This window comes from Trachemys scripta, chromosome 2 (genome assembly GCF_013100865.1).
Source record: "Trachemys scripta elegans isolate TJP31775 chromosome 2, CAS_Tse_1.0, whole genome shotgun sequence".
Lineage (NCBI taxonomy): Eukaryota > Metazoa > Chordata > Testudines > Emydidae > Trachemys > Trachemys scripta.
The window spans coordinates 62,877,475-62,891,509 of record NC_048299.1 but is presented as its reverse complement, the minus strand read 5'-3'; the positions used below and the strand labels follow the sequence as shown (position 1 = coordinate 62,891,509).

The following is a 14,035-nucleotide window of genomic DNA, read 5'->3' as shown; positions in this document are numbered from 1 at the left end:
TCCTCTCAGAGAGGTTAAAAAGTATTCCATTCTAAAGTTTTTTTGGTCAAGGAAATCCAGTCCAGAACACATTTAATGTACCGTTTTGTGGTATTCCACAATGCAATGAAGACATCCTGCATAACAACAAAAGATGTTCTGTTGTACATAGTTAAATACGGTTGCATGATGGCATAAAAGAAGTTTGGTAGAATTTCACAGTATCTTAACTAATCGTCTTGTTTTTTCCCATCAGATGAATGAACCAAATGCCTACGGAAATACACCTCTTCACGTAGCTTGCTACAATGGACAAGATGTTGTAGTAAATGAACTTATAGACTGTGGTGCTAATGTAAATCAGATGAATGAGAAAGGTTTTACACCTTTGCACTTTGCTGCTGCATCAACACATGGAGCATTGTGTTTAGAACTTTTGGTCTGTAATGGAGCAGATGTAAATATGAAGGTAAGGAAATGAATCTAAAGGTGGATTCAGTAAGTTGTAACGTACAATACATCTGTCTTTATATCAGATACAATATTTTAAATTACAAGGTTTAATATATTTTTATTACAATAGTACCTATATGCCCCTGTCAGGATTGTGGAACCTTGTTGTGCTAGGGGTTCTACAGACAACGAGTATATGACAGTCCTTGCCCCCAAAGAACTTACAATCAAATTTAAGATGAAACACAAACAGTGGATATACAATCTGAAGGAATAAGGGAGGAAAGATGAGGGAGACAATGAAAGAACATGCAGTTAGGTGGGCCCACTAAATAAGATAATTGTCAGAAATCCGTATTGGCCATTATCTGTTAGAAGTATCCCATATGCATAACAGTAAAAGTGGGTTTTGAGAAGAAATTTTAAAGAGGTTAGTAGTTTTAGAAGCTATTTCTGAGAGTACTCCATAAATAAGAACCAGTGTGGAAGAAATCACACAAGTGTTTGTGGGAGAAATATACACAGGCAAATGAGGCTGGCATCATTAGTAGAACGGTGAAGGGCAACAGAAGATTCTAGAGTCAATAAATAGGGAGAGGTTGAGTTGTGAAGGGCCTTAAAGGTAAGGAACCAAAGCTTGTACTTGATGCAGTGGAGACCTAGCCAGTAGAAGGACTCAGATTGCTGGCTGACATGGTCAGCATATTAGGGCCCCAAATGGACTGAGAGAAAAAATGTACTCCTGGCCATAATTCTATGGCTGTAGGACTTGCCATAGAATCCACCTCTGTTGCAGAATTTAATATTTCCTTTGACTTATAAAATTTAAATTTTTAAGCCTTATGGTTGCAAAAATAAGTTTGAATATAGAAAAATGCTGTGAGGTCTTCCTAAGTCTGCAAACTAAGAGCCTGAAACAGCTAACTATTTTAGCATGAGGCTCACTCAAGTCTGATGATGACAGTTGTCCTCATAAACATTCAGGTAACGTGCCTGTCCATTGTTGTTGATGTGTGGCTGGCTATTGAGGTAGAGACAAGGGGAAATTGTTTTTTTATGGAACTAAGAGTCCAAAACCCTTCCCCACCCTTTTCCCCCCCCCCCCCCCCCCCCAAAAAAAAAGAAAAGAAAAAGAAATCTGGTTATCTCTGCTCCTGCCCACAAATGGCAGGAATTGAAGAGATACATCCCGCCAAAAACAGCAACTACCTCCAAAATCCTGTGCTGCCTCCTGTGCCTTTCCAGATATCAAAAGCGCTAATTGGTCCCATTCCTTGCTACCAAAATGCCTAGCATGAGGACTAAGGGGAGCAGGTTCTATGGAGAAGCAAGAAGTGGCTTATTGATAGATATGCCAGAGGTCTTCACAGTTAGCTACAGCCCCTGATGTCTGGGGCAGAGGACATCTGATCCACTTAAGTTTCTAGATTTATTTTAAATAAATGAGGTTAACGAAAGCAATAAAAATAAATGTATGAACAAATTCCATTAAAATAATGTGGGAAGCCAGCAAATCCTGGTCAGCTTTCAGCCCCAAGAATAACCTGGCACACTCAATCTCAAAGCCAACTGATAATTCTGTTTCAGCCAAATGGGTGATATAGGAAAGGTCAGAACATTCCCAGGTTGAAAACCAATATTTAGACTACAACTCTGATGCCCAATATCTTTCTCGCCACCCTCCTAAACATAGGGTTCATCTTTGAGTGATAGTCCCTATTGTATTCCACTGGGGGTTTACGCATGTGCACCATGCACCCAGAGTCAGAGAGTTTGAAAGTAGCGTCTGTTAGTCTTTGCATGCACCTTGACTCACCTTGTGCTTCCGTCCGAGGCAATAAATGGTGGGAAGGACCGACTGCATTTCCAGTTCTTTCTCACAGCTGAAGATCTGGGTCAGAACCTTCATCGTCCTTTTCTGATGCAGTTGTAAAAAGCATAGTTGTAAATAGTTTTAACAGTAATTTTACTAGTTTTATTTCTTTCTTGGTTTTAGTAATTAATAGTTTTAATGTTAGTTTAGAGTAGACTTTAGGGACTTCTCTGCTGCCCCATGTGGGTCCTGGATTATGCCCAGAGCTCCAGGGTACAAACTCTGCGCCTCCTGCATGCGATCCTTATCGATCAGCGATGACCACCAACACTGCCTCTACTGCCTGGGAGAAGCTCACATCATGACTAATTCAGTGAGGAGTTAGCCTCCCACTGCTATGTCCGATTCCAGTGCCAGCAGAACCACCCCTGCTGACCCAATAGTGGGGTTTATTTGGGAGATTAGGATGCAGTCCCATAAGCATGGGACTAAATCTTTCTCAAAATCCAAGGAAATCAACATTCCCTCCACCAGCTCGGCCCAAGGGGATGGAATGCATTCCAAGTCCCACAGGCACAAGAAGATGACCCATAAACAATGGGATGCAGCAGTTCCAAGCAATGAACTGTTGGTACCGCCATCTCCAGCACTCCAAAAACACACAACTCTTCTGTGCCAGGGAAGATTTCAGCGCTGGTACCGATGACTGGAAAAGAGAGGGTGCCCCTCACACCAAGGACATCCGGGTCTGTGGCTGCATCCCAGAACACTTTTGCTTTGCCGGATCCATTTGTGGGGAAGGGTATATATGAGCTTACAAGAGAAGTTTAAGGGCTTTTTTACACTGGTATAAATGCAGTGGAATTGCATTAAAATTAATGGAGTTATTATGGGTTTATATTAATGTAACTAAGATTGGTATTTCTCTCCTGCTTTGCTGGTGGTTATTTAATTAAAATGGGAATGCTCTTTTTTTTTTTAGTTACAGTTTTGCAGGGAAGGAAGGAGATTGACTAAGTAGTAGCTTTATTTTGCAGAGGTGGTTGTAGTAGTGTGAACTTTTCAGTAATAGAGTATTCCACCTCTGCTCAGTCAGTTCTGGTTTTCAAATATTGAGTAGGATGGTTGTTCCCTGGTTTAGGGCCAAATATTGACTTTAGATTCCTTGCTTTCCCTAAGGATTATTCCTTTAGTTAAAATAGTAGGATTTTATAATGTTGTGGTTTTTGCTTCTTTAGACTACTCTTATTCAGTAGAGTTTATTGTAAAACTTTTCAGCGATATGTATAGAGGATTTCAGCTGTGCTCAATTTTTTATTTTCAAATATAATCTTGATTTTTGGCTTTTAATGCTAAAGTTCAAAATATTTGTAGTTTTTGACAACTGTCATAAAAATACAATATTCTATTCATAATCACAAATAACTTACTTTGTAAGTATAGATATCTACTATAATTCTCTCCGCTGTCACCTACTTCCGTGATTTTTAGAGATGTAGAGGGGGCATAGGTGGGCATCTGGGATAGGAGGAGGATCATGTGTGCATATGCTGTGGACCTTGATGAGTGGGTGTTCTGGAAACTCTGAAATGTCCACTCCAGAGTCTTGTTGGCTTCACCTCTGGGAAGAAAGCATACAACAGATTAGTGAGCGGCAGAAATTTTAGACTTTTGATATGTTTCCCCCTTCATCCGTTTTCCACGGGAGGGGGAAATAGGCTGTTTTGGCAGGTACAAAATTGTCAATATCCATATAGTAATTTAGATCTTTAAAGCCTAGTGACTACTGCTCAACACTATTCCTTTCCTGCAACATCCAGTCTAAAAAGCGTATAGCAAACTCAAATAATGATTTTCCACATGTAGAAGTATATTATGGGATGTATAAGGATGTATGTATTGTATTTGAACTAGTATCAGCTGGATTCTTGAAAATAAATGATCTCAGTGGTCTGAGTTGACTTGATATATCTAATTTTAAGTGAAACCATGTTTAGGCATGTATGGTTGACCACTTGAGACTACATGGTGTTCTGGGCTTTTTTTTTGCTGTGTAATAACAGTGGCTTCTCCTAGAGATTTGTGTTTTTGGAAAATAAGTATTTTATAGACATATATTGCCTGATAGTACATTATACAAGAGACCTGTTTTTTAATCTTCTATTATCTCACTTCATTGAGCTTCAGTGAATGCAACCAAATAACCATTAGCCTACAGCTATTTTACCATAGGCTATGATCATGTCAGATCTCATATGCTTAGCAAGGGGAGGCTTGATCAGTACTTAGATGGAAGACTTCCAAGGAAGAAAGGAAATATTTGAGCTTTTCAAATATTTCCAACAGTGGACTGATGCTGCTGTTCATTGCCTAAGGAATCTGTTCTGTGTATACTTCTCCCAACTTATTTATTTTAGAATACTTAAAAAGGCAAAACAAAACAAAAACACTCATGAAGGAAATAGTATATTCCTGAAATCTTACCTGTATGTTCTGGTTCTGAATTGAATTGCACACAATCAAGATATTTAGTGGAGAAGTTCCCGCAGCAAGTTTAACTTTGTCCCCTTGCAATAGGGAATTTTGTGTTCATTCTACTGTATGCCGTTAATTAACATGTGTATGTACACCTAAGGGAATAGAAAATGGTATAGTTTTTATATAGTAATATGATGGTTGCAATTTAGTGTCACATTGCCTAGTATTGTGTGTGTGTGTAACACTTTTTGTGTGCATTTAGATTTTTCATTAACCTATAATGAGCTAACTATGGACTAAATTTCATAGGAGAGACAGTTTATGAATGTATTTAGATAGTGCTGTTAAAAACTAGAATCCCCTCTGTTAAAGTTGACCTAATTTCAGGGTACCTTTTCTGGGTGAGTTGTTAATTGTACTTTTCATGTGTGTGTCAAATGTACAGTATCCTGTGTGGTTGAATAGTTTGCCTTAAGGATTACTTGTGGTTTGTGATGAATTACTTATGAGTTGCATTTTGAATTAACATCAAAGAAACAGATGAATATTTTAATGTCAGTCTTCTAACATATTTTGTAATGTTCTGTAATAAGGTTCTCTTATTCAGTCTGAATACAAGTCAGTTCTTTAAAAGAATCTTTATTTTTTTGGCTTTAGATTTAGGGAAGAAGTAAATGTAGTTCTTGGTGCTAAGATTATCTGCTGCCACTATCATCTTGATTGTCCTAACAGCATAATTCTGAGTGAGTGTGCATCATTGAGTTGTCAGATAGAGCTGGAGAAGAGATTAACAAGAACAGGATAACAGCAGTGTTGAATAGCCTGCAGTGTCATCCTGGTTTTTTACTACCAGCAACTGTTTTATAGTAGTGTGGAGAGGGAATTGAAGGGGTTGGTGGAAAAGGATCACTTCTCCTTGGTGATTTTGATATATAAATGTAGCTGGCTGTGGGTTGATGTTTTTTATTTTTGTTTGTTTTATTTCCAGAGTAAAGATGGGAAAACACCATTGCATATGACAGCAATCCATGGTAGATTTTCAAGATCACAAACCATCATCCAGAATGGTAAAAAGAAAAAAAGTATTTATGTATATATATTGAAATGTTAATGACATTTTCATATTCTTGTTTTGCTATGGCCAGTATTTCAGTTAGTGAGGTTTTTATACTCTGATGAGATGCATATAGACTCTACCCATCTATATCTTCACTTTAAAGATGGAAAACCAAGGGTATTTGTATTATTGTCCCTTTTCTACAGCATTGAGTTACAGAAACAATTTGCCCTCTACAGTAATGGTTCTCAAACTTTTGTACTGGTGACCCCTTTCACACAGCCTCTGTGTGCAACCCCACCCCCTTATAAATTAAAAATACTTTTTAAATATTTAACACTATTATAAATGCTGGAGGCGTAGCAGGGCTTGGGGGTGGAGGCTGACAGCTTGCAACCCCCCACATAATAACCTCACAACCCCCTGAGGGTTACGACCCCCAGTTTGAGAACCCCTGCTCTACCGATACATGACAAGAGACCTGCATTTACTTGCTGTCCATTATACTCCTGCTGGAATTCTGCACCACTGCAGAATGCAGAATTTGCATAGAAGTAATGTTCCCTGCAGAATTTTATTTTTTCACACACAATTTGAGATTTCCACCAAAATGCTTCCTTTTTCCGGTCTTGTGTGTTTCAAATGTATTACAATGGAACCACGAGTATCTGGTCTAATTGGGACCAGAGCCAAATTGGATAACCAAAAATCCAGATAAACTGGAGAATGGGCAGTGGGCAGGGTTGCCACCCATCTGTGTTTTACCCAGACAGTCCGGTTTTTGGCTTCTCTGTCCAAGTGTCATTTAGGGTTGCCAGGTGCCTGGTTTTTGACCAGAAAGTCCAGTCTAAAAGGGGACCTGGCAGCCCTCGGGCACTCAAACCAAAAGTCTGGTTACTGTGGGGTGGAGGGTACGGGGGGTTGTGCTGAGCAAGTGATGCGCGGGGCCTCGAGGGAAGAGGTGTAGCAGGGGCAGGGCCTGGGGAGGGAGGCCTCAAGAATCCAGTTATTAGCAATTAGAAAGGTGGCAACCCTAACCAAAAGTCTGGTTATCATGGGCTGGGGTGAGACTCCAGATTATTAACCCATGCCAGCCCCTGCTCTGTTGGGGCTGCCTGTTATGTACAAGCAGGCTCCCTGAGACGATTTCGCGAGCAATGGGGGTGGGGCCTTGGGGGGAGAAGGTGTGAGGGATGGGGGCAGGGCTCGGGGGTCTGGTTACCAGCAGCTAGAAGGATTGCAAACCCTAGTGGCGGGTGATCCAGGTGTCAGCCCTTAGTGGCTGGTGGTTTGGTTAATAAGGAGAGCCAGATATAATGGAGGTTAAACAAGGTTCTGTTGTATTTAATTTCACTGAAACAAGATAACTGTCAACAAAAATATCTCAAATTCTGTGTTAATATGCCTATAAGGAATCTGTTTGTCAAAAAACATTTTCTGAGTCTTTTTGGTTGTCTGTATTGTTACAGACATACTTTCTGGCAGGTATTTTGTAATAAATTACCAAAGTAATCGAAACTGGCCTGATTATATAGTGTTATTTTGACAAATAACAATTTGCAGAATTTTAAAATATTGTGCACAAAATTTTTATTTTTTGGCGCAAAATTCCCTAGGAGTACCATTAGTACTCAGTACCACTAAAACATTTTAAATTTTTAAACCAAAAAAATCACTCTTTCGTTACTTTTACTTTAAACTTGTTAATCTTTAACACCATTTTGCTAACAAACATATGTGCATGTACCGTTTATGTGCATTCACACTAACTTTTATATTGTAGGAGCTGAAATAGACTGTGAAGATAGGAATGGAAATACTCCTTTGCACATTGCAGCTAGATATGGTCATGAGCTACTAATCAACACTCTAATTACAAGTGGTGCTGACACTGCAAAGTAAGTAACTAACTTGGATATAGGCTAAAATAGTTCAGAAATGCATTAATTAGAAAGCCAGAGTAGTGTATTGTTTCACATTACTTTCTTAGCTCTTTAAATGTTCTGAGATTAGAAATGCATTCAGTCATATATTCTTTGCAGATACTGTATCTTGTTATAGTGTCACAACTCATTGTAGTGTAAACAAAAATCAGAAAACAAATAGTGGACTGTGTTGCCAACTTGTACTTCAATATAATAGTTGAAATATGCAAACCAAAACCTCATACATTTTAACTGTCTGTCACTCTGAATGAATGCATTATTTTTAGATTGAAAGTAAGCTTCTTAACATATTAAGAGATTTCCTCAGATCTAATCATTCTAATTAGATTTTGTTGATGAAACCCTATACATGTGCAATTTAGCATGCAATCTTGATTTTTTATTGTAATGAGACTATGATGTATCTTAGGAGAGGTGTACATGGGATGTTTCCTCTCCATTTGGCAGCATTAAGTGGATTTTCAGACTGTTGCAGAAAGCTCCTTTCATCAGGTAGGATACTCTTAAAAATGTGTTGTGGTTACTACATATACATTAACCTTTTAGTACTTTCAGTTATATTTCACAATATTTAAGCCCTTTTTCAATAGTACAAAGAAATAATCTGTTAGCTTGTTTATAGCTGAGGATTGTGCTGGCTAGTCTGAGCTACCTTGCATAGTTAAAGATGGAGCAAGCTTTCTGTGGTAAGCCTAAATTTGAAAACTTGTAAAACTTTGCCAGAACTGAAGCAATATGCCTGAAATTTCAAAAGTGTGCTCTCGTGCGCACATTTTCTGGAGGGATTGAGACAAACTAAACAAGTAGTTTAGGAACTATAGTGGCTCAAAACCTGAGGTGATGATATCACTTTAACATCTTCTTAACTTGTCCCTCGAACTCCAAATTGTCATGATTCCAATACAGCTTTGCCTAGAACAGTGGTGTTCAACCTGTGGCTCTACAGGCTCTAACCGCTAGGCCCTGGGGGCAACTGCATTAAGAAAAATGTTTGTGTTTGATTATGAATTAAAAACATGTTCCCTGAGCAGCACTCTGCGACTTTCAAACTGAAGTGTTTAATCAGACCCTTCACTATGAAGAAACAGTACAGGGTATTGCTTCACCTGTGACCCCAGGATCAGCTCTGCTGTGAGCTGGAATTATGCTGAACAGTGTCAGTCCCTTTTCAGCTGAATACCTACTGCATGGCAAGGCAGGGAAGACTTACTAATTTTGGCTGCTCCATAGTCTGCTTCCCTGGTGAGAGATGGAAGCTCCAGGGGGCTCAAAAGGGAAGCTTGACTGTCTGTCTTCAGCCTAGGAGAGTGATTAGCAAAAGGAGGGCTCCCTTCCACACCACAGGGAAGTAGGGAAGCCCAGGGGAAGGGGGAAAAGGAAGAGAAGCTGAGGAACTGTCATTTAGGCTTCTTGATTCTCTTCTCCAGCACTGGTTAGAGCATCTTGCTGTAATTTGCACCAGCTGACAACTGTCCGTTAGGTACCATGTGACAGCTGGAGGATAGGCAAAGCTCAGCATGCTCCAGCCACTTCCCCTTTCTGTCACAGTGCAAAGTTGTACTAGATGTGCACCTACAGGAGACTTCTCTGTGTCAAGGTAATCTCCATCAGAGGATTTGCAGATGATTTCCATTGTGTATGTTAGTTGCACAAAGGGATGTGGACCAGCACACACAATCTAAAGCATCAGTCATGGTTGCTTGACCATTTAAAAATTTTATATGTGCAGCACTCAGTCTGAAAAGGTTGGACACCAGTAGCCTAGAAACTCCTTTTTAATAAGTTGATGTTGGTGAAGATTGATATTTTTGACTAGTGTATTTTTTGTGGGGAGGGAGGTGAAATTAGTTGATTCATATATTAAGAACCCTTCTGGAATCTGAATTCATCCACCACAGTGATGCAACCCTTGCAAAGTCCGTTTGTCCCTATATGGATGACCATTTTGGAGACAGTGGCGTCAGGCAAGGTATTAGTGTGACGAGATGGATTGTTCAGTGAACAGAACTGAGAAATACTTTGTACTTTGGGTGAAGCCTCCTAGGGGGGTTAATGGGAGGGAGAGTGTGAAATAGGGGCAATGGAGAGGCAGCCCATATTAGTAATCTAGAGACCACTTCTCAAATCAGATCACTAACTAGCTTTGTGTGTACTCTCCATGCGAGATGGGACACATATGTAGGGTCCATCCAGTTTGGGCTGAAGAAAGAGGGGAAGCATAGTGTGGGGGAAAATTTGGGGAGAACTGGAATTCATCCCTGTGTAGTTTACTAATTCCGGTCACTAAGAAATTCTTAAATTAAGGAAAAAATTTGTTTCAATATTTACTGTTGTAAATAACATAAACTTACTTGATGGCATTACAGCCTAATTACTGAAGGGCAGTTTGGTGAAGGGTTGAATTAAATATATGGTTTCACAGTATACTAACTTATTTTTGTAGGCTTTGACATAGACACCCCAGATGATTTTGGCAGGACCTGCCTTCATGCAGCTGCAGCTGGAGGGTAGGTAGAAGCTCTGCCTTCACTTTTAATTTTTTTTCTTAAATCATTGATCCTGCTAGTGTTTTCCTCCTTTTTCTCCCAAGGAGCTTTGTAAGTGTGAACATAATTTCAAGATGGCTTCTTTCTACAAGCTTTAAAAAGGCATAAATTGCAATTTCTACTCAATCATCAATCATTTATTGTAATGGCCAAACACAATCAGTTATTCCTGGGGGAATTCCGCATCAGTGCGCATGCGTAGAATTCATGTACCCCGCAGATTTCTTTGCTTCCCCACAGAAAAATGACTTCTAATGGGGAAACAAAGGGAGGCCGCAAGAGTGGTCACACGCTCCTCCCCGGCAGTGTACGCAGGTTGGTTCTGATGCTTGGAGCAGCCAGTAGAGATGTAAATCACCTGGGGGATGGGCAGGGGTGTGTGTGTGTGTGTGTGTATGAGTGAGACACTCTGTCCATCTTGCTCCCTATTGCAGCATGTTCAACGTGGAGGGGCAGGGCTTTGGGGTGTTTCTGAGGAGGTAGGCCTGGGACAGACTCTGTCCCTTCAGGCAGAGCAGAATGCAGCAGCCTGCCTGCTTAGTGAATTGCTTCCATTGTCTTTGTGAATTCCCCCAGGAGTATAAAACAGGTATAAAAGTTTTAAGGCTCCTTTACATTACCAGAGGAATGTAAAGGACAGTATGGCCTTATAAATGCTTATGTTGCTTTCGTGATTAGAACGGGTCTAACTTTTTGGACTGAAAGAATTTCCTATCAAAATGTGCTCCATGAACTGTTTGCTAATTCCTTTTCTGGAGATGGTCAGTAGCCAATATAAATTGTGAGTTTGATTTCCCCAGTCCTCACTTGTTACATCAGGCAACTGAAGAGCACTGAGCATATGGCTTTATATATTTGTTGACTATTAGGAAAGGGGGTTTGGGGATTTCCTCCAATGCTCCCCGCTTCCGTTCTCCATCCATTATCTTGTAGTTTAAATAAATTACAGAAATAATTGAAACCAAAGTGATTATATTGCATTATTTTGATAAATAAAATACGCAGAATTTTAAAATATTGTGTGCAGAATTTTAAATTTTTTGGTGAAGAATTCCCCCAGGAGTAATCAGTGTTTATACCAGGTTTGGGATTGGCTCAGAATGGATTAATTTTACTTGCATCTTTTACTACCTATCGAAAGTATAGACCATGTTATTTAGGGCAATCATTTACCAGAGTCCTATGTTAGGAGCACTTCAGAGACACATGGTGAAGGGGTACAGTGCCACGACCTCACCTGCTTTCTTCACTTATCCCCTTTCCATCGAGTTGCTCACAGTGGGGCATAGGGGCTGTAATTCTGGCCAGCCCTTTGAAATAGGCTATGCAGAGTTGGGGGAGGGCTCCGTACTGCCTTACCCCAGGCACAGTTATGTATGAGCTAGATACAACTTTACCCTCTGTGTGTGTATATCTTTATAGTATATGCTATTCATTGTATTTATAAACATCTGGATATTAGATTACTTTTTTCAACAAATGCAGGGGGCTAACTTATTTTTGATTATTCACGAAGAAAAAATGTTTAAATGTTTTTACCAGCATGTGAGGGAAGCTGAGGATAGCATGAATGTGCACACAGACAGTATCAGGGGGTAGCCGTGTTTAGTCTGTAGCTACAAAAACAACAAGGAGTCCGGTAGCACCTTAAAGACTAACAGATTTATTTGAGCATAAGCTTCCGTGTATAAAAAACCATGCATCTGAAGAAATGAGGTTCTTCTTCGAGTGCTTGCTCATATCCATTCCATTAGGTGTGCGCGCGCCGCGTGCATGATCGTCGGAGTATTTTCTACCCTAGCAACACCGGCGGGTCGGCTGTGGAGCCCCCTAGAGTGGCGCCTTCATGGCGCTGAATATATACCCCAGCCGACCCGGCGCCCCCTCAGTTCCTTCTTACCGCCCCTGACGGTCGTTGGAACTGTGGAGCGCGGCGTAGCTGTTCTCCACTCTCCCTAGCTTATCCAGTTATTCACAGTTATAGTTATAGTTCTAGTTGTTTATAGTTAAATAGTTGGTTATTCACTTTGTTAATACTTGTTATATAGTTATAGGGGATTAAGGGGGTTGTCTCCCCCTTTTTCCCCCGGCCGCGTGGCCGGGCTCATGCCCAAGGCTCCCGGCTTCAAACAGTGCGCCTCCTGCGCTAAGCCTATGCCAACGAGTGACCCGCAGGACTCGTGTCTGAAGTGCCTGGGAGAGTCCCATCAAACAGATAAGTGCAAGATCTGTAAGGCCTTCAGACCGAGGACCAAGAAGGAGCGGGACTTTCGGCTCCGGCAACTCCTTATGGAGGCGGCACTTAGCCCGGACGCTCCATCGGCGCGTCAGGCCCCGGCACCTAGCACCTCGGTGCGCAGTGCCCCGGTGGCACCGACCATGCCGACCACGTCGGACAAGCCTCCACGGCACCGGACCTCATCGGCACCGCACTCACAGCAAGTGCCTCGGCGCCTTTCATTATCCCCGGGACATAAAAAATCCCATAAGACGGGGACCTCAGTGCCGAAGACGCCGGCTCCCCCGGTGCCGGGGGTAGAGCCGCGTCCGCCTGTGGAGCACCGAAAACAGGTGCCTCCAGCACCGTCGACTCCGGCTCCGAAGCCGTTGAGTCCGGTGCAGACAGAGTCACCACCGCGACCGGCGGTGATACAGTGCCTCCCGTCGACACCAGAGACCTTCGCGACGGCGAGAGACTTGATCGCCCTCACGGAGCCGGCACCGCCCCAACCACCGGCACCGTCGGCACCGTTGACTCGTCCGGTCCAATCTAGGGGGAAACCTGCCTTGATGCGCCCTCCATCGCAGGGGCTGGAACCACGGCACCGGTCCAGGTCCCGAAGCAGGTCCCCACGCCGCTCGCAGTCCCGGCGCCGGATATCACCTCGGCACCGGTCGTACTCGCGGCCAAGATCATCGCGGCACCGCTCTACGTCTCGGCACCGCTATGATCGTCGGCACCGATCAACGTCGAGACGTAGTTCTCGGCACCGGTACGATCGACGCTCGACGTCGAGAGGCCGCTCCCGGCACCGGGCCTACTCCAGGTCATCGTCTCGATCCAGATCCGACTCCCGGCACCGCCGAGGTCATCGGCACCGATCGCGATCTCGGCACCGATCGCCGGCACCGCGTAGAGATAGAACATCTCCAGACCGGCACCGTACGGCACCGTATCCCACGGGATTCGTCTCGGCGCAGTCGGCACCACCATGGCCATCGAGATCGGTGTCTCGCTCCTCTGAGGACTTATCAAGATCGGCATACCCCCCTCAAGGGCAAGCCGGGGAGCAAGATATAGGCCATTGGCAAGAGGTGGCAGAGGACCCTGCTCATGGCCCATCTCACTGGTCGTTCTGGACCCCGTGGGCGTACCATCAGGCGCAAGGGGCTCCAATAACTTCAACCTCTCGCTCGGGTCACTCTGATACAAGGGCCCCAGAGTCCACCATCTCTCGCCCTCCTCCAGGGGGCATGGAGGCCTCCGTGTCTGCACCACCTGACGTCCCGGACCCAAGGGCAGGTGATGCTCCGACCCAGGAACAGGGAGACCAGGATCCTCCCTTGGATCCCTTACCACCAGAGGCATCTTCCTCTTCCTCTCCGGATGAGGCAGTGGTGGGCACGTCGTGCACAGGTCCACCCCCAATAGATCTTCGGGCTCATCAGGACCTGTTACGTAGGATGGCCCGTAATATGGACCTACAGACGGAGGAGATAGTGGAGGTGCAGGACCCCATTGTAAATATCCTCGCGGCGGATG

General features: G+C 42.9%; 1 protein-coding gene across 3 annotated transcripts in view; it reads left to right on the top strand.

Moving 5' to 3' along the window:
* The window catches only part of ANKRD28 (ankyrin repeat domain 28), a 141,814-nt gene that overhangs the window by 76,572 nt on the left and 51,207 nt on the right, over positions 1-14,035 (top strand). For all 3 annotated transcript variants that reach the window (XM_034760729.1, XM_034760730.1, XM_034760731.1), the window contains 5 exons: positions 236-448; positions 5,712-5,790; positions 7,564-7,678; positions 8,136-8,218; positions 10,170-10,233. In XM_034760729.1, coding sequence (XP_034616620.1) covers positions 236-448; positions 5,712-5,790; positions 7,564-7,678; positions 8,136-8,218; positions 10,170-10,233 — 554 coding nt within the window. The remainder of the gene's footprint in view (positions 1-235; positions 449-5,711; positions 5,791-7,563; positions 7,679-8,135; positions 8,219-10,169; positions 10,234-14,035) is intronic.